The 26,422-nt window shown below is 39.4% G+C and overlaps 1 protein-coding gene across 1 annotated transcript in view; it reads right to left on the bottom strand.

Annotated features, from left to right (window-relative positions):
* The window catches only part of SLC9A9 (solute carrier family 9 member A9), a 383,628-nt gene that overhangs the window by 327,189 nt on the left and 30,017 nt on the right, over window positions 1–26,422 (bottom strand). Inside the window, exons 4-5 of the mRNA XM_078389136.1 lie at window positions 19,154–23,721; window positions 6,988–7,190 (exon numbers count right to left, since the gene is read on the bottom strand). Of these exons, the coding sequence (XP_078245262.1) occupies window positions 6,988–7,190; window positions 19,154–19,328 (378 nt within the window). The 5' untranslated portion in view covers window positions 19,329–23,721. The remainder of the gene's footprint in view (window positions 1–6,987; window positions 7,191–19,153; window positions 23,722–26,422) is intronic.

The following is a 26,422-nucleotide window of genomic DNA, read 5'->3' as shown; positions in this document are numbered from 1 at the left end:
GGGTTTTTTTCTGTCCCCCCCCCCAAAAAATATTCAAGTGGCAGCAATGTTTTTAACCACTTTTATGAGCCAGGTTTTTCTGGTAGCTTTTTCTTTTGGAGTCAGTTATGTGCATTCCAGGTTATTTCCAAGCTGGACTACTGCAACAAACTGGGGCTGCTTTGGAATTTTCAGTCAGACTGAATTGCAACAGCCAGATTTTTGTAACAGCTAGATTTCTGAAGAATTAAAATATAATCATCCCATTTCATTTTTGCATCAACTACTTATAGTTTTGGTACTTTTATTTATTTATTTATTTATTTATTTATTTATTTATTTATTTATTTATTTATTTATTTATTTATTTATTTATTTAATATCCCGCCTATCTAGCCAGTTAAGACCACTCTAGGAGGCTTACAAAAACAACTAGCAATATATATAAAAACAATACTACATAGAAACAGAACTTTAGTATTCTAAATTCTGCTGTATCAGGCTTTGTTCAAGACCACATTTTGGCCTTCAGTGCACTGCAGCTATAATACCTTGAGAAAGGTCTATCTTTACATGAACCTGCCAGCTAGTAAGATGAGCACTAGAAGTCATGGCCATTGTTTTATTTTTGTACAAGCTTAACTAGATGACTATGTGAGAGAAGGTACATTTTTAGATATCTGGTAAGACTTATTTCAGTCAGTTTTTAATGAATGGATTCAGCATGCTATCTAGCTCTCTATCTATCTGTCTGTCTATATTATTTTATTATTTATTAAGAGGTCTTAGATTACAAAGGTCACATTTCTCCCCCCCCACCACCACCCTTGGTGAATAAAGCCCATGAGATCTTATGAGGGAGTCTTCTTGTCCAGTTCTGACAGCACAGTATAGTAATGTGCCAAACAAAGAACTTGCTCAGCTCTGTTTTCCGGGGATAGAGAGTTTGGAAACTACAGGGCAAAATCAGAGTGCTACTTCATTCCCCACCAATGAGCCTCTTCTCAGTGATGATTCTCAACTGGATATTGATGCAGTATGTGAAAATATTACTGCCATAGCTGCTTTTACAAATTATTTGGAAGCTGAAGTGGGCCTGGATGACCCAGCAGAGCTTAGTGACATACAGTGGACTCCTTAGTTCTACACAACTGAGGAGGAGTGTAACCTATTTTTATGATTCTTTCTGTTATGATGGTTTTGCATTGCGTGCCCATTTTACTATTCTTACTATTTTAATTTTAGCATGCTCCTTTGTGTGTGCATGTTTTAAAGACAAAAGCAGGGTAGAAATAATTATAATCTGTTGCACATTATAAATTATAGGTCTAAAAATATCAAAAAGTAATGTAGTTGAACCTCTACAGCTTCAGTAACTTGGTGTATAGCACATCACAGAGAGAAGAATGAAAGAGGCACCATGTTGAGAACTTAACATAGAATAATTCTTTTGAAAATGTTCCAGAGAAATCCAGCGGCCAAAATTGATTGGCTACATGTGAGCAATCAGGTAAACCCATTGCATTATTATCCATAAACATGAACTGAACCTATCCAAAGTGTTGATGTAAAGCATCAAAAGTAATAAAATTATTTGTAACACATGCGTATTTGGAGTAACAAAGACATAAAAATATTGTTTGGATTCATATTTTTCGGTTCCACCTGTGCAATTGGAATGACTCCATCACCAGTGATGGCAGTCATTCCCATTGCACAGGCTGCAACTGATTAAAAGGCTTCATTTTTTGCACGTAACTATTACACAATGCAACAAAGTTGAATAGATGTGCAACAGGATTGCAACCACAATGTTTAAAAGATAATGTAATGATGAATAATGTCATGGGGTAGCTGAATATGGCATTTACTCAATACTCCTAAAAGACTGATTTTGGTAGGTCATTTGAGACAATTTTTGTATTTTAAGGGCTCAGTAAGATGAGCAATTTGTCCTACTGTATTCGTGAAGGCTTTCATGGCCGGGATCTAATGGTTGTTGTGGGTTTCTCGGGCTCTTTGGCCATGTTCTGAAGGTGGTTCTTCCTAACGTTTTGCCAGTCTCTGTGGCCGGCATCTTCAGAGTCTTCTGAAGATGCTGGCCACAGAGACTGGCAAAACGTTAGGAAGAACCACCTTCAGAACATGGCCAAAGAGCCCAAAAAACCCACAACAACAATTTGTCCTACTGTTTGGTGCACTGTGGGGGTGGGTTAGTTCACTCTTTTTTCCTGGTGATCAGACAACCTGACCACTAGAGCAAACCAATCTGTCCCTGGAGTGCCCCTACGTGCACCTTTTTGAGACCCTGTCTTGGGTTTTATTTTTTTGTTGCAGGTAGGTACTCTGTAGTTTGGTCCACTGGCAGCACATGTGATCACCGGGAACAAACCAAAATTGAGCCTTTAAGCTGTCAAAGCTATCATGGCTCTTTTCACTGACAATTTCTGTTATCCTGAAGTGGCTTGATAAATGATTTATGGTTTTGGTTTTCGGTTATGGTTATTCTCTGATAGACCATTGCTGATGTGCGGAACCACATAGATTAAATTTTTAAAATAGTCTTTAGAGCTATGTCTGAAGAGCTAATTGAAACTGTGGGTGCAGGCAGTTTCTCAATTGGCACTACACACAAGGCAAAGAAAATAGATTTTTGAAAAACTTTAATCACAGTGCATCAGCAATGGTCCAGCAGAAGCATCATCTAAATCACAATTTTATTTCTACTGCAGGGGAAGTATTCAATTTACCAATATCTTGAAGTGGCTTGCTTATTAAGCCACTTCATGATCCTGGAAATTGACAGCTGAGTGTCAATCCCAGACTAAATAGGATTGCTTGAGGTCCATATGCCACTTGGATATGACAGTCACACCAAATGGCATATTGCTTCTTCCTCTGACCCCTATTTAGACCACAGCAACCCACTCCAAAAGGGAAAGTGTAGTCACAGCTTAGGTGTATATCTAAAAAGCAACATGTACTTCATTATTTCCAAGGGTATCATTAATGAATTAGTTAAGTCATGAGAATATTAATATGACCAACTAGCTTTCCTCTTTAAAAGACACATGCGCAAAGGAACATCCAGATGACTTCCGGTAAACAACATTCCATGTTCTGACATAACCATTGTTTAATACATGCATAACAATCCTCCATTAGATGACCAGGGAACTGGTGATGTTACTACAGTGGAAAGGTGCATTTTCCTTGTTCCTGCTTTGGCTCAGAAATATTTATTTTAAATATTTTTTTATCTTGCCTTTCTCTTTAAAAAGGACTCAAAGATAATATTCAAAGCTAAAAATAGTAAGTATACAAATATGAAAAATACTAAAATACTAAGTCCTATAAAATACTAAAAAGGATCAAATACTGCATTAAAAACAATAAACAAAAGCAACATCGAATATATATTCAAAACAGTAAAGGCACAACCATCTATTTAAACCCACTCAGAAAACCAGTCACTAAGGAAAGTTTGCCTGAAGAGAAAGGTCTTTGCTTGTGGAAGAACAGCAAACATTAGGCAAGAAAAATAACCAATAGGCTTTGATTTTTTTTAAAGCCTCAATATTAGGCTGTGTGAACAATACTGCTTTATTTCTATTTGTAGCATCTACAAGTCATCAATTCATTTGTGAATTGCAAACCTAGAACGTATCACTGGCAGATGTTACTGTGTGTTTGATTATTTAAATTAAAGGGGCTCGGGGCTCAAATTGATGCCCCTTTTAGCGTGATGTCAGAATTAAATGCAGCCATAATTACTCTACATTTATACTTCATCTAGCATTATTAAGCTAGCAGTGTTCTTCCTTATGTCTAGTTCCAGCAGAATCCCACTTAGAATCCCACTTAGAATATGAACCTGCTGGATTATAAATATTATTTTTTTATAAGGCACTGAATTTCTCTTCATGTCCAGTAATTTCTGCTAGATTAATATCTTTAAAAGCAGGAACGTGTCATTAGCAAAATGGTCTGCAGCTCCTTTGTTCCAATAAAGTGCCTTCCTTTATGGGGTTATGATCCTAGATGAATTATTTAGTTCCGTAACAATACATCCTGACTGCAAAATGACTTCCCTTTTTTTCTGTCCAGGAGATAGCTCAACTCAATAAACAGGAAGCGAGAACTCAGCAATTTTTAAAAATCATTCTGCTTACTTGAAATTATTATACTAATGTGAAGTGGCTGGCCAATAACAGCAAGTAGTAAATTTTGCTGCGCTGACAACTTTATGGGAAGTGGAGGAAGTTAGACCAAGAACTTTTTATCACTTATAGTCTTCTGAACTGAGAGTCTGAAATGCCACATTAACTTCAGGATTAAACTAGCAAGTAGGTTTTATATATCTTTCCCCTCTACTGTTTAGGGAGGGAGATTAATTGCATTTGAAACAACGTAGTAATATTATGTATTCCTATAAATACAGCAGAATGAAGATTAATTTGAGAAAAGTATGGCATATTTTAGCTGGTAGAAACCAATCACAAATACCACAGTATAACCTGATTTTTGTGGCAGTGCTCCTGCCTTATGAAGGACAAAAACTGTAACTGATCAATATATGTTTTAATATATAAGAAAAGTCTCACAGTGTCTATCCAGTGGTTTTTGGAAAGTCTATAAACTAGATGTGAAGTACACCAGTATCTGCCAGTGTTGTTTTAAGCAACTTGTGATGAAAAGAAAGCCTCATTGGATTTAACAATGACATTTATATTACACTTGAGACAATTCAGAGTGCTTCACATAATTTGGACATTCTCAAATGGAAACTATGGTCTAACATTACATCCAAAGCAGGCTGAGGTACATGAACCAGATTAAAGATCCAGATCAAAGCTAGGTGTGACCATGCTCTCTTTCAATCATGGCATACCACTGGACGGTCTCCTAAACCTTGTTTGTTATTTGCTTATTAAGAGGGAAAAGGGCTGAAAAAATACGGAATGTGTTACCACGTGATATAGTTAAGGATGGGATTTTCAATTTTTCTACCATAATTCTGGGAGTTCTGCCTACCTTACAGATATTTTAAATTTAAAGGTTTCCCTTGACATTTTTAATCCAGTTGTGTCCGACTCTAGGGGGCGGCACTCATCCTGCTTTTCAAGCCATAGAGCCAGCGCCTGTTCAAAGACAATTTGAATTGTCACGTGGCCAGTGTGACTAGGGAACACCGTTTTACCTTCCCACCGAGATGGTACCTATTTATCTACTCGCATGTACATGCTTTTGAACTGCTAGGTTGGCGAGGAACTGGGACAAAGTGACGGGAGCTCACTCCGTTGCGTGGATTCAATCTTACGACTGCTGGTCTTCTGACCCTGCAGTACAGGCTTCTGCGGTTTAGCCCACAGTGCCACCACATCCCCAGATATCTTACGACCACCTTAATGCGATGCACCTGGGAGAAAGACCTAAACTGGAAGATTTAGCTAGGACCAGCTCTGCTCAAACTTCCTGCTCCAGTGCTAGCTGGGAGCTTTCTTTCCAAGTAAGACACTGGGACAGAGCTAAGCCATAAGCCTTCCAATGTATGCCTTTTTCCCAGGTGCCTCATGTTAAGATTTTTGTTAAGGTAGTTAGGGTTCCCAAAATGGAGAATTATAATATTTGTACTCAAGAAAATCCCATCTCTCTATATAGGTATGGCCACCAAATTCTATGACTTTAATAAACAAACGGATGGAAGGAAAGGGTACTAGACTGGATGGGCTAGACAGGACAGACATACGTTGCCTGCAGGATTGGAAGACAACATAGGTGTGAACACTGGTTGCTGAGACCAACAGTGGGAGAGGTCTTTCTCCTTCATAACTCACTAAATGTGCTGGAATGAATGGAAAACAACTTCTGAAAGTTCATTATGTATTCAAGTTGGGCCAGCAAGGATATGTGGTTTCTGAGCACATCAGAACTCTTCCAGAATCTTTTCTTGACTTTATTGTGGAAGTGGACCATAGAAAGATTTTCCTTTCAATTTCTTTTTAAGCAAATGTCTGCTGCAAATATGCTGAATGATGAAATGTCAACAAGGTTGCTATGACTGTTTGTGCCTTTCTAAGGTAGCCACAACACGAAGCAAAAAGTCTGGAGCACTCACAGGTAATGTGAATATTTCATGTTAAATCTGTCATTTGTATGGTTAAAATGTTTAAATTAAAAAAAAATAACATTAAAAGCATGGAAGGGAAATTTGAAGTATCGGTACTTTATAAGGAACACAATGAGCTGACAGCTGTGGAGAAGGAGATTGACCACTTCACCTCCAAGTGAAACCCAAGACCTTGTGAGATGATATGGAAGCTCACTACGTGATGCTACCCATCTGTATATATATTCCCTTGCAGGCGGTCCTGGTGGCACTTGGCTTAGCTTCAGTGCCAAGTGAGGGACTTGCATGAGTGCTACGTATATAACCTGAGCCTTGTACTCTCCATTTTACTACTTCTTTTAAACTTTTTAACAAAATATTGCTCTACTTCAGACTTTGTGTGTACGTGTGTGTGTGGATAAGCACCTATGGTCTCATGGGTTGTAGAGATGGTCATGAACCACCAAACCAGTGGTTCATGCCAGTTCATCCTTAAGCCAAACAGGTGTTCAGCCCTTCCCAGCGTTGTCTCTGCGAGTGGGCTCCCACTCAGAGTCAGCACTCTGGCTTCACTGCCCTGCCTCCTCTTGGTGCTGCCTCTGAGGGGATGCAGCCTCTGCAGGTTGCATCATTATTTTTTATTTTAAGTGATTTCTGTCAAATTTTTCCATGCTTCAAAGCATGAAAGTAGCAAGGCTGAGATGTGTGTTTCTAGTAGAAAGGATAATTGATTCCCTTCGTATCTCTGTTTTCTGATTGTATACGAACAATTAATTAAGGTGAGAAACCATTTGTTTGTGCTACCTTTAAACAAGCTTTTATTTTCTTCCTCTTTATGCTGGAGTCAATAAAAAAAGAAAAGCCAAGCTTTTTTACCATCCCTAAGATAGTCACTTTACCTTTTGCAGCATTGCATTGCCCTGGTGTGCATTGACATTCTGCTGGCTGATTTCCCTTTTGTATTGATATTCGTACACTTGATTTGTTACGTTGATAAGCAGAGTGGGCAAACCAGCCTTGAGCTTCTCACAGTCATAGACTACTCCATTTTCAAAATGAGATGGTGCTGTAGCATATCGTAAAATTAATCCCATGATAAGACCTAAAGGCAAAAGGGAGGAGGACATTAATTAAAAGTTCTTCCGTATACGGGTTTAAATTTTATTTTAACAGAGAATATATTTATTGTACAGAAAATAAGCATTTTTCTTTCAATCCATTGTCTAATTAGAAATATTCTCTTTGGTTCAGATGAAGTTAAATATTAGACAGTCTTCTCGAATATTTAATGCATTATCTTTACAATTTTCTTAAATGTATTAATATAACTTTAAAATATTTTGATAAGGGGCAGAGTCATGGAATCGTGAAGAGAGTCATAGAAATTGTCCTTCTGCTCAATTCAATGAATGTATCAAGAGACCGCCTTCTCAGTCCCTGCTCACAGGTTGTGGATTGTACCTCCTCAAGAGCTGTCTCTGTAGTAAAGGTTGAATGTAGGACTGGCTGGACAGCTTAGTAGTTTAGATATCTGGCTGCTGAGCCAGAGTTTGGGACTTTCATTTCTCACTGTGCCTCCTGGTAGAAGAGCTAACCTGAATAGCCTTGGGCTATCCTCAGAAGAAGGCACTCTACCTAGAAAACCTTGGATAGGGTCACCATAAGCTGGAAGCAACTTGATGGCATGCAAGCATTAATTGTTAATGAACTGATGGACTGTAATTTGATGAAACCGAAACAACTCTCTTCAACAATAGTTCCGCAGGATAAAGCAAGCATCTGTATGTCTGATTCTTCTTTCGCAATAGCATTGTGAAATGTTTTAAATAATTCAAATAACAACTTTAACTAGGGATACAGACTTCCTGTCTGAATTCTGTGTGAGGGAAAGAGGAATAGATTTGAAAATCACAAAGAGTTCAAAAGCAAGGAATCACCTCATGGAAAATCACGTCTGTGAGGGTAGTTTTGCTCCAGAGTTGCTCGTAAACAAACGGAAAGCTTCTTCTGCTAAAGAAAGGGCTTTCCTTGTCATTGCACAAAACCTTGTGTGAAAAGAGTGAATATTCCTTTCATTACTCAGAGACCTTGTGTAATCTTTTGCAAATATCTTGCATATTAGTCTGAGGCCTTGTGTAAACTTTTGCACAGTATCTTATAAACATTTGCACAAGAATTTGCACAAGGTGGGACAATCATCAGCCCTGCTAGTGTAGAGTTTAGAGTTTAGCAAGTTTTCAAATTAATCAAATTATTTTCAGTGTTTTTGTTTGTTATTAAGTATCCCCACTCTATTCAAATCAATGGGTTCTTCCTATCACATACAGAGAGGGGAATGATGATGAAAACCGATTACAATAATCTGCCAGATCACAAAATTTTGATTTAAAAAGTGAAGGGCTTAATCTCCTCTCCATTCTTCCACAATGCATTTCCCATCCTTTCATTTCATGGTGCCAAATATATTTTGCACTTTTGTTTGTAGGAGCTGCATCTGCATACAAACACAGCTCTCTACTGAACAATGGAACTTAGGGCCTGATCACATCAGCCAAATTTTAACAATTCTTTCCATACCTCTATTGTACTGAATTGCAGTCAGGTGGTATATATACCTGGATGAAGCTTCCCATTTGTTTTAACCTTACTGATTCATTTCCTCCTGTGTGAAACACTATGGCCGGCTACACCAAGGAATCGATTAATTTTCTCTGCTGTTTCCTGGGACAGTGCTGCACCTTACTTAAAAAACCAAAAATCTGTGGTGCAATGAGCCTTCTCTCATCCTCCCTGTTCCCTTTGCAATGGAGCATGGTACTTTGCAAGAGCAGAGGGTTTAAAAAAAGAAAGATAGAGAAGCAACCTTCTCCACCCACCCCAACCCTGAACAAGCCTGTTGAGAACAGATTGCAGGCAAAAAAAACCCTGGAAGTTGTGAGGATTGGGGTGAGGGCAGTTGGGGAGTTGGAAGGAGCTTCAGACTTTGTGACTTTTTTCCTCTCTGATTTGCGTCCTCTGAAGGGTTCCCCCTCCCCTTGTTGCTGATCTCCATGCCTCATCTGCCCCATTCCATCTGGCAAAAAAGTGAGGAGGGACAATTAGACAGAGGCAGATTGGTGCTTGACATCCGTAGTGATTGTACTGCAGTTCACTGGTTCTGCCTCCCCACAGAAATCCAAGCCCTTTGCCAAGGAAATAAATTAATAGGCACATGCACACATGCAACACCAGTACAGAATTAATCTATATGTCATTGGTACAAAATAATACAACCCTCCTGGTGAGGGAGAAATAAACTTCAGATACACCGCTGGCTGAGAAAATGATTTGATCATGGCCTTGCGTTGTGTGAACGGAAATCTATGCAATGATATAACAGGTATAACTGGAGTACATTTGGCTGGTGTGATCACACACTTACTTAGATCTGTTAGGTATTCTGAATGAACTGCTGCTACAGACATATAATGTGCTGCTAAAGGCAATATAGTGAGAAAACTGGTTCAGTTTTGGGTAGATACAACTGACTATTATGGGGGCCTACTTTGATTTTTCTACATCTCACCGCAATGTGAAACCTGCTGTGAGTGTTTCCATTATTATCTGTTCCACACCAGGGGCCATTTAACCTACAATAGTGCTGGGGCAATAAAGATTATGATCCTTTTAAATTGTGGCATTCAAACAGGGTGTGTTGCTATGATTTACCCCATTATTGCACACAAATGAGTGAAGCAACAAAGCCTCTATTAGGCATTTATATAACTAGATCATTAAAATGAAAGGCAGATGATTTCCTAAAGGTTACATTTCTTCTCTATTACATTTTAAAGGACCATTATTTTCCAGCTTTTCTTTGCATTCATGATCACAATGGCATGACTTCTTCAGCTAGTTTTTGAAACATGAACTACCCAAATGGAAATCTCCTCTGTTTTCAGGGGAGGGGGAGGAAAAGATACTTTAAAAGCACAAAACAAGAATATAAGCACAAACAGTTGAAAGAAAGAAGGAAACAAAGCAAGCCAGAAATGAGACCTCAGAAATCATTATCATTGTATTTGTTTTGATTTGTTTACATAGAGGGTAGTGGCTTTGTCCTCTGCTGAAGTGAATTTAAGAGCTATGTTTACAGCTGGATTAAAACAGGTATGTCTCTTTCTTTTTAGAAAACAGAGGATCATTTTTTTCTGCCTGTATTGTTGAAAAGTGAAATCTAAAGGCATTATATGGTAATGCTTGTAGGCTACATGTTTCTTCCCAGCGGGTGGGGAGATTTCAGGAAGGCATTCTGAAATCTCTTTTGGAAAGAGGTAGGGAGAGCTGGAGAGGGCGGAAGCTATTGTCATCCCTAGAGGATGATATGGGACCTTATCACATTTGTTTAGGTGACAGAATTTCAGTCCGTTTGTGCAGGAGGACTGTTGGAGGGATGAATCCATGTAGTAGTATACATATTTGTATCTAAAACTGTGTTTCATTTTAAGGCCTTAAGGAAAGGGATGCTGGCACAGATGACCCTCTTTAGCAGGCCGTCTCGCATCCTCTGGGAAAAGCTTGAGTGTCAGACAGTGATTCCTCTGAGGGACCTAGGATGTTTCTGGCTAATGACTCCTCAAAGAAAGCTGGGCAGAAAGGAGAACTTAGTCGCCAGAAGAAGAGATCTTGCTCAGGAATCCAGGAAGGAGTTAGAGAGCCCTGGGAGGAAGAGGGTTCTTGGGAGGATTCCATTGAGAGCCCAGGAGAGGAGGTCTTCCATCTAAATTAGAACTTCCAGAAGACCCAGAGCTACCTGGGGACTATAAGGAGGTTCCTTGGACCAGGGTGTTGGTCCAGCTCTGAGTGTCCCAGGATGGGGGCAGAGCAAGGTACTTTAATCACCATCCTCTTCCATGCCTTTCCTATTGGGGTGAATGGGAGAGGAGGGAGTGCTGCTGCAAAGCAGATGAGGGAGTCCTCAGAGGTGATCCAAGCAGGATCACCTCTGAGGGCAATTATTGAAGGTGATCCAAGTAGGATGCTGGTGGAGGAAGTGGTAGTGGCTACCCAGGCTCAACAAGCAATGATCCAAGCGGTAGTGGGACCCAGAGTCCAGCACCTCTGCTCTCCAGTACAGGAATATAACCCCTTTGCCGAATCCAATAGGGGCAACCTCACTGAGGAGAACTATATGGAAAGCCCTTCTGGTGGTGTTAACTGGAGAGGCCATAGGCTCAGAACTTACAGATTTGGGACTTCACACTCAGACACTGCCTGAAACTAGCCTGGGACAGTTCCAGTTTCGTTGTATGTGTATACGGTGTATATACGTCCAATGACAATAAATTATTATTTAAAAGTTTTGATCACCCTCTTTTGTTATAAACACCTGCGACTTCATTTATAGAGCAGAGGGTGGAAGAGAGAGCACCTACTGATCCAGCAAGGGCCAGTGGGGCTCACAGGACTTCCACAGATTGCATACACAGAGTTGTTTTCTTTGTACTATGGATCTTCTGCTTTGGGCAATAAAAATATCGGAGACTTTGTTTTTGGCCTATTTTGTATCAAAGTACTTTTTTGCAGCACCTTTTTCCCCTACAAAAAGCATAAATGGTTTCATTGCTTACAATAAACAGGTCAAACAGCAAATAGGCAAACATGACCGATTGCTGTAGCAACAGACTTCAACAGACTCACTACTTCCAACAGACAAAAGAAATGGGGAAAATTGGTGGGGTTCTTTTTTTAATCAGAAGCAGGAGGAACTATAGTTTAGTGCTAGATAGATTGACAGTCACCTCAGCCCAGAAAGGTCCCTCCCTGTCAAACCTACAGAAGGCAGCAAGCAAGGCTGCGAGAACTCCAACAAAAGCATGACATATAACACAGGGGCTCCTGCCACTTAAACCTTTTTCTTCTTTTAAGCTTTGGGTCCTTTAGGTAAAACTTATTTAAAAGAACCCACATACATAAGTCATGTGCACACTGTGTTTTCATCTTTCACAAGCTGTCCAGTGCATGACTAGTTGTAGTACATCCCATTTCATAAACAATGCATTCCTACTTGTGTGAAGAACTTTTTCAGGAGTGGGCACTTGTGCAATTAATTACCTTTCCATGATCGCATGAGTAAACAGGATAATGACTATCAGAAGGCCTAAATTGAATGCTGGTCATTCAAAGTACTATTTAAATCATGATATGACCTATATAGTGCCTATATTGTTTGAGTCCAGGATATCTGAGAAACTGTATCTCCCTATATGACCTTCCCGGCTTTTAAGATCCCTGGGCGGCAGCATTTCTCTCAGTTCTGCAAACTTCCCAGGTATGTTTGATGAAGATGCATGAGAAGACCTTCTCAGTTGCTGCTCCCAGGCTGAGGAATATCCTTCTTCAAGAAGCCAAGCTGTCTGCCTCTCCTCATCTTCCAGATCTCCCTTTTCAGGCAGGAGTTTAAGAACCAAGCACAAGTACTGCTGTGGAGGATACTGCTTGTTTTCTTTGCTGAGCCCCTCATTCTCTATTTTTTTTTTAAAGTTGTATTTGAGGGTTTCTTGCATTGTTCTGTTTAATTATACTTTAATGTATGGTTTTTATTTGTATTTCACCATTTATAACCCACCTTGGGTCCCTATAAAAATACAGTGGGGTCTTGACTTAAGAACGGCTTGAGTTAAGAACATTTTGACTTAAGAACCACTCTCATAGGAAAATATTGACTTGACTTACATACTTAGATTTGAGTTAAGAACTGAAAAAAACCACGTGGGAGGCAGGGAAAGTGCAAAATTTGAACTTTCAGTTAACTGTTGGCCAGTGAAAAGGGTGCCTGTCTGCTTCCACACTCCTCCCAGTGTTTAGAGAGTGGATTGGGAGACAGTCTTCGGACTGCCTGGTACTGTACTGCCTGGACTGTATTTTCCCTGCCTTCCCTGAACCTTTCTTGACCTAAGGAAAAAAGAAACAAAATATCCCCCTCTAGTGGTCGAAGGCAGAATAGCAGCTTCCCATTAGTTTCTATGGACGGAAAAGAGCAGATACGGATCAAATGGTTTTCAATGCATTCCTATGGGAAATGCAGATTTGACTTGAGAACGTTTTGACTTGAGAACCGCCTTCCAATACGGATTAAGTTCTCAAGTCAAGACCCCACTGTAGAATTGTGGCATTGTGAGTGAGTGAGTGAGTGAGTGAGCGAGTGAGTGAGTGAGTAAAGGCCACAGGAAGGTAATCATTAGAAGATCTGACTGTCCTAAGAAGTAGTTAGCAAGTACTATGGCAGTGTAAAGGGTGTGTGGGCAACTATCCTTGATTGTCTGATTTAGATCCATACCCTACTATGCTTTCCATATCACATTTCCAGCATCTTGCCACAGCAAGTATTTTTATTTTTTTTTAAATTAAATTTATACCCTGCCCCTCTAGACCATGTCTACTCGGGGCAGCTTACAACATAAAATAAGACAGTATAAAATGTAAATAATCATAAAATATAATTAATATATTAGTTAATACTGTAAGATTAAAATTAGCAGAATGGAATGAGATGAGAGAAAGAAAATAAAAGACTTAGCTGACTGGAGGGAAGGCCTGCTTAAATAGCAAACTGTGAGCAAACTGCAGCCTTGGATCCAAAATTTTAAACATTTAAAATTCTATATTAAACTAGTAGCCTTGCTCTTCCATTGTATTATACTGCCAGTAAGCTCCACATAACATTGTTCATTAATTAAAAATAGTGCAAAAGGAATTGTTCTGACGTCTCCATTCACTGGTCTGAAATTGCTGCATACAGAGCATTCAACAGCTTCCTCTTCTTTTTCTCTGAACTGATTTTACTGCTTCATTCAGGAAATGAACTATGTAGGTCAAAACTGCTACAAGGTGGAAAGTGGTATTTTTCTATTATGCTTCAAAACTAATTCATCTCCCTGGCAATTTTATAGGGACCATGCAGTCACAGTGCCAAACTTCTACTTATATGGATGTTTCCTAAATTGAATTCTTTCTTCCATTCCATAGATGTACATATAGATGTGTGTACAACTATAGATCATTAGCTTTCTCTGGATATTCCAAAGAATACATACTATGTGGAGGCTGTGTGACCTTGCAAGCCATCGCTCTCCTCAAAATATCTGTGTTTCTTACCTGTCCTCACCACTCACTGGATATTGCTTTCAAGAGTGATTCTAATCCTAGTCAGCTCATTGCCAGGAATTCTCCCCGTCAGTCTGACTTGTAAGCCAAATGGACCAACTCTTCATTCAGATCATGGTGCTCAAGATACCAAGTTCAAGAGAGTAAGGTGATGTCATAACATACAAATGTTGAAGCAGGACTAGTGTGCTCAGTGTTTATTTTGTGCCCTCATATGTTACTTTTGTGCATTTCAGTAGCATGTAGCTATCTCTCTGTCTCTATCCATTAGTCCATGCATGCATTTTATATATTATCTGAATTGGTAGCTATGATGTATATACAAAGTTCCTTATTACCTGGTTGGATCTGTGGAGCTACTTCTGTGAAGTTAGAATGAAGTTTGCTCTACTAATATCAGGGTGTTGCTGATATTCACCGTTCCCTCTAAGCTTCATGCAGGCGTGCAGAGCTCCATCAAGGCTGTGCATTGGCAATTGGCATTGATGCCTGTTTAGTTCCATTTTTTGATTAAACCTTGCCCCCTCACCACATGCACAGGGCGAAGCTCTTGCACAGCAGAAAATTTGAGGGAACATTACTGATATTTCATCAATGTTTACACAAAAAAGGATATTTATTATGATCTATCAGATTTTATTTATTTATTGGATTTATACCCTGCACCATCTGGCAACCAGGACACTCTCGGTGGCTAACAAGATAAACAGCACAGTATCAAAACATGATAAAAAATAAAATAATACATACATTCAACAAATATAATAACCAGCAGAATAAATTATATCTGTCTGTCTGTCTGTCTGTCTGTCTGTCTAACCAACTGTGCATCCTCTATCCATCCATCCTTCCACCATATGGGGATACCCCTGAGAAGAAAGATGAATATCAAAAGCAGGAGGAAAGCTATTTTATTCATCTGATGCAGAGAAGCAGGACTACTAGGAAATAAGGAAGTGTCCTTGGAGTTGTGCAGCTATCAGGCCTTTCCCATGGATGATGATTTTGAGTCCCTATAACAGGGATAGCAGTCACAAGCTTCAAAAGGTATGGAGGTGGTTGTGGTAGGTTTTGTGGGTGGAGGAATCCTTGCCACTTCCCAGAAGAAGAGAAGAATGTAGAGGAAGAGGAGATGTGCAGTGATGGCAGATGACTCCCTATTGAGTGGAAGCAAGTAAGCAATTTGATAGGATACCTTGGAAGAAATGCTATGTCTTTGGTGTAAAGATCTGAGATATAAAGAGTTTATCAAGACTTATCAACTCACTTTATTCCTCCCATCTGATATACTCTGGAAAAAAAGAGACTAGGAAGATCAAAGATCTTAGAGCATAAATACTTTTTCATGACTCTTTCCTGCTTAGGAAGAGCGACAAGAATATGGAAAGTGAACAGCTGGCTATGCACATGGTATTGTTGGGAACCTTTTGGTTTCCTGAACCACGGTCTGTACAGACTTTTAGAAGAAATGCATTACAGTATACCATGGGTTGAGAAGAATATGTTTGCTACAAGTCTTGCAAATTTGGTCAAGAGGGCTTTAAACTGGATCCTGTGGAGAGAATGGTGGTATTCACATTCTACGAGCAAGGGTAAGAAATTGAGAAAGGGGTATAGGATCCCTCAGAATACATGAGAAAAGATAACAAGGAAGCAGCTGAGTAGAAGGATCCATGGTTTCAAATGTATCTATGTCAAAGCAAGGAGAATGGGGAAAAAGAAGGCGAGCTTAAACTCTCAACACAGGGAGGCAAATATGACTTAATAGGCATTACCAAAACCTGGTATGGTGAGACTCATGATTAGAATGTAGTAAGTAAATAGTATAACTAATCTGAAATAAATAGACCAAACAGGTGGAGAACATTCAGGTAAAAATCAAAGTACTGTAGGAGAAAACAATAGTGACATGACTGTGAGGATCTTCTACAGACCTGCTAGCCAGAAGGAACATTTAGATGAGAGACATGAAAAGTAAGGTGCTGCAGTGTTGTCTCCAGGGCCTGGTCTGGCATAACACACCTTCTGTGATAAAGGCACAGAAAGGATCCATATCAAATTTGAAGTTCACACCAAACAGGAAGGGGTACCTAGTACTGCAGAAGATTAAATTAGAATTAATGATGATCTTAATGTTTCCAAGAACTGGGTCGAAACACCCAAAATAAGTTTCAACAAAGAAATATGTAAAGTTCTGTTTGTAAGCAAGAAAAAGCAGATGGACTGGGTGACACCTGGCTTAATAGCAGTACAAGTTAAAAGGATTCAGGGGTCTCAATGGGCCAAAAAGTAAGCATGAGTCAACTGTGCAATGCAACAGTAAAAAAAGGGTGATGCAATTCTAGGCTACATCAATAGAAGTGCAACATCCAGATCAAGGATATACTGGATATTGCTTTGGTCCGACTGCACCAGGAATACTCTCTACAGTTCTGGCCATCACAGTTTAAGAAGGATATTATGAAACTGGAACCTTTACAGAAGAGGCTTGTAGTGATTCCACCCATTTGGAGACTGTACATTTAAAGCTATGTAGGTTTGTTTGTACACATGGGGGAGGGGAAAGAGGGAGATCATGGGTGGAGTGCTCTGGTGATTGGAGGCTGAGTAGATGAATGATGATAGGTTAATGTAATTGGAATGATGTGGTAGTGTTGCCTGGGGGTCAGGTGAGAATGGAGTTGTGGTTTGACGGTCTAGAGAAAGACAGCAGAAAAGTTGAGATATGACTGTTTAGAGGAAGACAGAAAATTAGAGCAGAGAGCTGAAGAAAGCTATTGGTCTGTGCTAGGGTTTATTAAGAAATATGTTTAGATCTTACAGTTGTTTTAACCTCTGTTGCTTATATTCATGAATCTACAGTATCTTCCCCTTCATACCTATTATCTCAGCTCCTGTTTGCCTGTTTGAAAGGGACGTGGTGCTGCAGAAGCCTGTGCTGCAGGGTCAGAAGACCAGCAGTCGTAAGATCGAATCCACGCAACGGAATGAGTGCCCCTCGCTTGTCCCAGCTCCCGCCAATCTAGCGGTTTGAAAGCATGCAAATGCTAAGTAGATAAATAGGGACCACCTCGGTGGGAAGGTAACAGCGTTCCGTGTCTAAGTTGCACTGGCCCTGTGACCATGGAAGATTGTCTTCGGACAAAATGCTGGCTCTATGGCTTGGAAACGGGGCTGAGCACCGCCCTCTAGAGTCGAACACAACTGAATTAAAAAAATTGTCAAGGGGAACCTTTACCTTTTACCTTGCCTGTTTGAACATTTTTTTTCTCGTTATTTATTTTACATGGGACTAAGAATAAGGGACCCATATTACTAACAAAAGAAAAACACCTATGTAATGTACAGCTACTCTTTACCATTAAGATTTTAGGTATTAAAAAGATGTGAAAGGATGTTCCCTGAGACCAGGGCTGTATTATTCCTAAGGCTCCCTAGCCTGGGGGTCCTGCAGGGATGAGGGGGCCATGAATTTTTTTTTGAGCCACCCAAGGGTTCCAATGATTAAAGGCACTTTGCACTCTCTGCCCGAAAGCTAGGGGCCTGGCCATGGGTTACTACTGCCTTGCCTGAGATGCATGTTACTCAGCTAGTATAAAAATTACTGATGAAGTCAGTGCCGCCTCAACCCAGAACGCTGCAAGGCTGACTAAAATGGTAAGGGATCAGAAAACCAAGGTCTATAAATGACAGGTTGAGAGAACTGGATAGTTTGGAGAAGAGGCAATTGAAAGATGACATGACAGTCATTGTCAAATATGATGTAGAAGATGGAACAAGCTTGTTTTCTTCAGTTCTATCATGTTTGCTTCAAACTGTATAATTTTGTGATTCTAATGAATAACGATAGTGACAACTAAATAAATGATTATGATTCCCTCCGTATTATCTTTTGCTTCCTGGGAACAAAGCTCACAGCTGAAACAGTAACTGAGTTAGTATTTTTAAAGACTGGCAAACTTTAATACATCCTGACAGAGCTCTAAATTCTAAAGCATGAATGCTGGTACTCTTATTAAAACTGCAGAGGGCCCCTATATAGTAGAGCTGTAATGTACAGTGTGTAAACTACAGGCTTCTGTCTGTTCCAATAGTTTCATCAGAGCTCATGGGATGTGAACTTGAAGTTGCCATTTGCAAGCTGTTCTCTTGCGGAAACAAAACGAGCAAAGGACAAAAATGAAAAAGAAGGAAAAGGTAATACCACATCACACTGTGCTATATTGCACATTAATTACTTATCAAGCAGTTTCTTAGCAGTAGGATTTGCAGAAGGTCTTTCTGACACATGGATTGCATGTGGAACTCAGGAAACCCATATAAAGAACACTGCAAACTTGAAGAGAGAGAAAATGGGGGTAAAACTCCGCTGACACTATTTGGAGAGTCCCATTTTGCACATCCCTCCCTCTTTTTTTCTTTTTTTTTTAAAGAGCCAAGCAAAAACAACATAAATGTTCAGCTAGCTGAAAGCACATCAGGCTGCGAGGCCAGCCTCAGGGGGATTCTTCCCAGTTCAAACAAAGATCTGCTGCCATCTGGCATATTGGTAGATAGCTTTCACCATAATCCTGAGAAATATAATCTCTTTAAACCATACTGGGGGTTTCAGAAAACAAACAAGTATTTTTGGAACTCACTGAAGCCCATTATAAGGGGCTGCATACTCATGACATTTACTTCCTCGGCAAAAGATCCTCTCGCTGTACTATGAGGGGGAGAAAAAGGGAGGGAAGGAGGGAGGGAGGGACAAATTGCATTTCTTATTCTACTGCACAGTTCAGTTGGCTTGTGACTTTTAAATTAACTCATTTCCCCCTGTTGGTAAGTTTATCAACACTTGAGCTCAAGTGCCTAATTATACAGATCATGCAACAAGTTTTAAATGCCAAGCAATAGCCTTCATAGAAAAACACTCACCATAAACCATGGCACCTCCTGTTTCATGCAAAAAGCGGAATCGATGGTTTTTAAACAGCCAAATAGTGAGTATTGTAAGGATGAGCAAAAAGTTAAAGACCAGCAGCTCCAGTGCACCCTGATGATAAAACTGGTCCTCATCTTTCACCGATCCCTGTTCCTTTGACTTCTCCATTTCATCTCTCCTTGTTTGTACTACTTCACAGCCACCTTACAGAATCAGTTGGAAAAAAATAACAAACTAAAGAAAATTCCAGATTTAAGCTCAAATGTCAGAGACAGCCCTGAAATTTATAACAAACACATCTGTTTTATTCGCAGCCTCTCTGCACACAGCCACAGCTCAGAATTCAGCTGGATTCTGGTTACAACTTCCTGTTTCCCTCTTAAAGCTGTCCTGTCTCATTTTTCATCTTGAAGTTGCATCACTGTGACATCTTTTACTTCTTGTGAGATGGGCAATGTTGATGGTGTTCTCTGCTGCAATGAGTATTACCATTTTCTTTGAAATCTGATGCATAGATATTTAAGGAAAATTAGAAAGTCATCACTAAAGAGAGTAATTTAAGCAATCCTGAATCATTTGCTATCAGCATGCAATTCTTTGAAAATTAAAAAAAAGTCCTTGAATTTCAGTCCTACAATGAAGTTGGTCAATAGACCACTGAAGATGGCATAATTTTAAGTACAAGCCTGACAGATTTCAGTGAGTGAGTTCCCACAGAGCTCATTCAAATGTAGGAAAAGTTCTCATGCAGGGTCTCCCCTTCAGAGATAGGAAAGCTTCTTTGAAAAGATAAGCTTTGAAAAGTTAGCATTTTCCTTCTTTGTCTGCAATGCAGTTAGGTTAGAATGGCCATGCATCCTATTTTATAGGGGGCAAGTGACACATTCCTCAGTCTGAAAGGCTGTAGTTCAAAGAAATGGAACATTTGGCAGGAAAGTGGGATACAAATCTAATAAACACACACACACACTTAAGTATGAGTTCTGAAAAGTTTTGATGATGTTGAAATGAATAACTTGCTGATTGCTTTTAAAAGTTCCATTGCATCCTTCTGGGGGAGGAAGACCTTGCTTCAGACTTTCCCCCTAACCCAAAATTGAGACATATTGATTGAAATCCTATTGCACAGTTATATAAATAGCATAACTTTGCAGAACAAATTGTTGTAAGTTAACAAATTTCCTTAGACATTAACTGTTGTCTACTGAGTCGTGTCACTCAACGTGCCTACAGCCATTTGTTAACTTACAGCAAATCGTATCTAAAATTTGAACTTTTTGCATAATGCACAACAGTGCATTTCAGCCAGTAAGAATGATGGGATTTGCTTAATGTATTTGCTTTACCAACAAAAAACAAACCACAAATATATGAAGATAATTTTCTAAAACATTGTGCAAAATCCTGATGCACAACTTTGTGACCAGCACAACTCAGATCGAGACCTGAAAATGTTTAATTTACACTAATTAAGAGCATCCTATAATCCCATTCCTGTCTTAGGTTCTGAGGCTCCTTCAGGTTCCCTTTTGCCCAAAAGAAGCTTTTGGGAGCCTTGTGGTGGTGGTGGGGAAAGAATCTTTAAAAGCCCAAAATTGCTATCAGATCACTGTTGCTGGGATTGGAAACGCTACTGCCAATCTGGTGGAAATTTTTTACTTTTAAAGACACCCCGCCCTCCGTGTGCACACCAAAGGTCCCATAGGCTTCCCTGGGCAAAAGGGAGAACAGGAAGTTTTTAACTGGTGTAAATTAAATGTTTCTAGCACCTGATCCAAGTGGTGATAGGAACAAAGTTGCTCAACAGGATTTTCCTCTGTAGATGTTATTTGTTACCATTTGCATTAACGAGTTTAATAATGTTTTCTAATCCCTTATTCTTATTTTTCTGAAAGAAGTTTCTTTTGTGGTCCATAGCTTTTATAATTCCTCATTCTGAGGACTTAGTTGATTTCTGTATACTACTTGCAAGCAGCTCTAAAACAACTGGGGCCAGACTTTCCCACAATTGAAGTATTTGCCAGGAATTGGGAGAAGGCCAATCTTCTAATATATAATTACTTTATATGACCAAAACCCAATTCCAGAAAAATCAGGCATGGAAGATAATTACATAGTGGTTTTCCAAATTCTGGAGGTGGTGGTGTGGATATTGTTTCCTGTTTTCAGAGAGGTGACCATCTTTTATTTAGTTGTTAAGTCGTATCCGACTCTTTGTGACCCTATTGACCAGAGCACGCCATGTTGGTAGCTTTGGTAACACTGTCCAACTATCTCGTCCTCTGATGTCCCCTTCTCCTTTTGCCTTCACACTTTCCCAATATCAGGGTCTTTTCCAGGGAGTCTTCTCTTCTCATGAGATGACCAAAGTATTGGAGCTTCAGCTTCAGGATCTGTCCTTCCAGTGAGCATTCAGGGTCGATTTCTTTCAAAATGGATAGGTTTGTTCTCCTTGCAGTCCAGGGGACTCTCAAGAGTCTCCTCCAGCACCACAATCTGAAAGCATCAATTCTTCGGCAGTCAGCCTTCTTTATGGTCTAGCTCGGACTTCCATACATCACTACTGGAAAAAACATAGCTTAGACTATGCGGACCTTTGTTGGTAAGGTGAGGTCTCTGTTGTTTAAGATGCTGTCTAGGTTCGGCATCGCTTTCCTCCCAAAAAACAGGCATCTTTTAATTTCGTGGCTGCTGTCACCATCTGCAGTGATCATGGAGCCCAAGAAAATAAAATCTGTCACTGCCTCCATATCTTCCCCTTCTATTTGCCAGGAGTTGATGGGGCCAGTGGCCATGATCTTAGTTTTTTTGATGTAGAGCTTCAGACCTCTTTTGTGCTCTCCTCGTTCACCCTCATTAAGAGGTTCTTTAATTCCTCCTCACTTTCTGCCATCAGAGTAGTATCATCTGCATATCTGAGGTTGTTGATATTTCTACTGGTAATCTTAATCTTACTCTGTTTCAACAGCAAGAAAAACACAAGCAAAACAAAAACTACAGGTTTGGCAGCTCCTTTAACAATTTCTTTCAGTGTAAGCTTTTGTTTATTTATTCATTTATTTTGTTTACAAAGTGGTTCAGAGAATTGTGTGTGGCTCAGTGGTTGAAACCCTTTTTGTTTTCCTTCTTTTGATTCAAACATTTTGTAACTTTTTTTGTGCCAGTGCATCAACCATATAGATTTCCAGGAAAAGAGAAATTATTTTACTAGAGAGGGAAGACAGCACATGAAGAGAAAGAGCAATGATGATAAATGTATAGCCACGGAGCAGGTTGACTACCTCCCCTCTCCACACCATACCTTAGAAGAAATAAAGGGACAGAAAATGAAAAGAGTCTTTCATTATAGCAAAATAATTATCAATTATCTGTAGCTATTTGTTTAAAGTTGGAGAAATGATACAATTATATATCTGTAAAGAAATCTTAGACATTTAGAAAGTGTCTGTTAAATAGTATAAGGCTAAGGCTTGTTTGTCGATTAGTTACTGTACTGCTGACATTTTCTGTACATCCTTGTCTTCCTTACAGAAACAAACTGAATGTGTTTCTGTAACCAGAGCCTGTAGGAAGCCCTGAAGCTATGTGGTGTGTCATTATTTTTAATTCAGACTTGCTGTCCTATTGTACTTCACAAAAATGATTGAATCCGGGTCTCCTCCATAGATCAGTGATGTCTACTGTCATTAAAACTTATTTCAAGAGATAGACAAATTCACAGTGGCCTATTTTTTTGAAGAAAAAAAAAGGTAGACTATATATAAACTTAGGAAGAGAGGAAAAATAGGAAACTTATTTAGACCTTATCTTGTTGGCTCTGGCCGGTAACAGCTCCCCAGGGAAGATTCCTTCCTAGTTCTTATCTGAGATGCTAGTTTTCTGTATGCACAGTATGGGCTCCCCGTGGCAACCCCTTGTCTTCCTTAATGGTCTCCCAAGTATTAACAGGTCCAACATAAATTCTAAAGTTATACAAGATCAGGCATGTTTAGGGTTGTTGTTGTTTAGTCATTAAGTTGTGTCCAACTCTTCATGACCCCATGGACCAGAGCACACCAGGCCCTCCTGTCTTCCACTGCCTCCCGTAGTTGCGTCAAATTCATGTTGGTAGCTTTGGTGATACTATCCAGTCATGTTTAGGGTAATATGGTGATTATGGTTCCAGAGCATCATCAGTTCTGGATACTTTCAACAAGTCAGTATGCTCATTTCTCTAAACAGTAGCATTCCAAGCTTGGCTCAAGAACATATTTAGTTTTCATTCTTTTTTTAAAATGTCACTCTAACACCTAACAGGCAATATTCTTGGAGCACTTTATCAGTATAAAAGCCAAAAATAATTAATAAATCACACATTTTGCAATAAAACAATTACCTCAGCCATACTGCTTATGATGTTCTAAAACACTAGCATGTTAAAATAGTGACATAATAACTGAAATCCTGTTGTTCAGTGAAATTGCATTAGAGTAGGGCCATTAAGTCAGTGGGATTTGTTGAGTTAATTCGTCTGTACAATCATTATCTTCGTCATCTTAGAACTGCAGAACTGGAAAGGACTCTATATGGATCACAGAGACAGAGAGAAATCTTTATTATGACCAATGAATCAGATAAAAACTAATATCACAAAACAATGGTTAATATTGCTAATCATTGTCATCATTATCATCTAAGAACTGCAAGAGGTGGAAGGGACCCTATGGATCATTGAGTCCAGTCCTTGTCAACAAAGCATGGTGGAAAATTGAATTCTCTACCTCTGGCTCCACAGCCAGATACCTAAATCACGGTGTCATCCATGGGCATTGTTTGCTTCACATTAAGTATACATTGCATAAAACTAATATGAAAAAATAGAAATTTAACAAGGTAATCAATATAAGATTTTATAACATAATTTCACATTAGCAAGCCATTGTGTGTTTAATCGTTTAGTCGTGTCCGACTCTTTGTGACCCCATGGACCACAGCACACCAGGCTCTCCTGTCTTCCACTGCCTCCCGGAGTTGTGTCAAATTCATGTTGGTTGCTTCGATGACACTGTCCAACCATCTCATCCTCTGTCGTCCCCTTCTCCTCTTGCCCTCACACTTTCCTAACATCAAAGTCTTTTCCAAGGAGTCTTCTCTTCTCATGAGATGGCCAAAGTATTGGAGCTTCAGCCTCAGGATCTGTCCTTCCAGTGAGCACTCAGGCTTGATTTCCTTTAGAATGGACAGGTTTGTTCTCCTTGCAGTCCAGGGGACTCTCAAGAGCCTCCTCTAACACCACAATTCAAAAGCATCAATTCTTCGGCGATCAGCCTTCTTTATGGTCCAGCTCTCACTTTCATACATCACTACAGGGAAAACCATAGCTCTGACTATGCGGATTTTTGTTGGCAAGGTGATGTCTCTGCTTTTTAAGATGCTGTCAAGGTTTGTCATCGCTTTACTCCCAAGAAGCAGGCATATTTTAATTTCATGGCTGCTATCTCCATCTGCAGTGATCATGGAGCCCAAGAAAATAAAATCTGTCACTGCCTCCATATCTTCCCCTTCTATTTGCCAGGAGTTGATGGGGCCAGTGGCCATGATCTTAGTTTTTTTGATGTTGAGTTCTAGACCTTTTTTGCACTCTACTCTTTCACCCTCATTATGAGGTTCTTTAATTCCTCCTCACTTTCTGCCATCAGAGTGGTATCATATGCATATCGGAGGTTGTAGATGTTTCTTCCGGCAATCTGAATTCCGGTTTGGGATTCCTCCAGTCCAGCCTTTCGCATGTTGTGTTCTGCATATAAGTTAAATAAGCAGGGGGACAATATACAGCCTTATCGTACTCCTTTCCCAATTTTGAACCAATCCGTTGTTCCATATCCAGTTCTAACTGTTCCTTCCTGTCCCACACAAAAACTGAACACTTTAATCATTAGATAGCATATATAGATCTCATCTCCCTGGTATACTTTGCAGAATTGGAGAAATAAAAATATGATGAAAGTTATGTTAAATTATGATACAATAACTACATGCCCTACCATCTTTATCACACCAGGTTTCACAAGGGCATGAACGTGCATCATAAGGGACACTGTTATAACTCTCTTCCAGAAGAGCTGAAGGTATTACATTAAACTTTGCCAGTGTAAACACTTTCCTATATCTTGGAATGGTTAAAATACCCAGATAGCTTAAAAGTGAAAACAACAACAACAACAACCCTGACCCCTATCTCTACATTAAGGATAGGCAGTAACAGTATGTACATCAAGTGTCCCTAATATGCTGATACAATTCCTGTTTTGCTTTCATATAACCCATTGCAAAAAATAGTATTTTGTTAAAAATCCAATTTAGATTATTTCTTATCCAGTGTTGTTTCCCATCTGGAGTGGAACCTATTGATTAAAACCTGGGCAGTCAATCCCACAGGAGGAAAATAATCTAGCCAGAAATTTAACTGAAGAATCCAGGCCCAGAACTCTATTGACATTTGATCTGCTTCCAACTGTAAGAATACATTCAGCACACAACCTGAAAGACCATGGATAGTCTGATTGGATTCCTCGGCAGCAAAATTGCTCTATATACACAACTATCGACCATATAATATCTGTATTAGCACCTTCAACATTCAAGACCTATAAAGCTAAAAGTACATGTTGATATTTTTGACATGGAAAATTATGATACTTCTTTAAGCATTTGCAATGATATAAGATGACTGAACTTTCCAAGAGTCTGAGGACTGAAACATCCCTCCTAAATATTTTTGAGAATTAAATTACTTGAGCCGCCTAGAGTGGTCCTGACCTGACCAGATAGGCGGGATATAAATTAAATAAATAAAATAAATAATTGATTTGATAATCAAATATTTGCCAATTATATTTGATATGTTCCTTAGTAAACACAACTTCCCATTGTTATAATTAATTACGAACTTTTCAGTTTTACAATAACTGCCCAAAGCTCTTAGTATCCGCCGCAAGCCAATGCAATTTAAAGAGAGTACCACATAATTTGCATAGAGTACAGCAACAGAGGTCAGAAAGAAAACTTATACACTGTGATATGAACAAGAAATGTGGGCAAAACTAGACCTAGCTAAGCCCCAATGCCTTCTGACTTACTGGTAGTCCTTTCTCTCAAGTGTATCACATTATGAGTTTGAAATGGGTCTATAAGTTAGAACTCATAGAATGGAGAATTGTGGTATTTACAACCCAGAAAACTCACAACCACCATATATACAACATGTGGTGGCTACACACTCT

This window comes from Pogona vitticeps, chromosome 3 (genome assembly GCF_051106095.1).
Source record: "Pogona vitticeps strain Pit_001003342236 chromosome 3, PviZW2.1, whole genome shotgun sequence".
Taxonomy (NCBI): Eukaryota; Metazoa; Chordata; class Lepidosauria; order Squamata; family Agamidae; genus Pogona; species Pogona vitticeps.
Note: the sequence above shows the minus strand (reverse complement) of the source record. Positions and strands in the feature narration are given on the sequence as shown.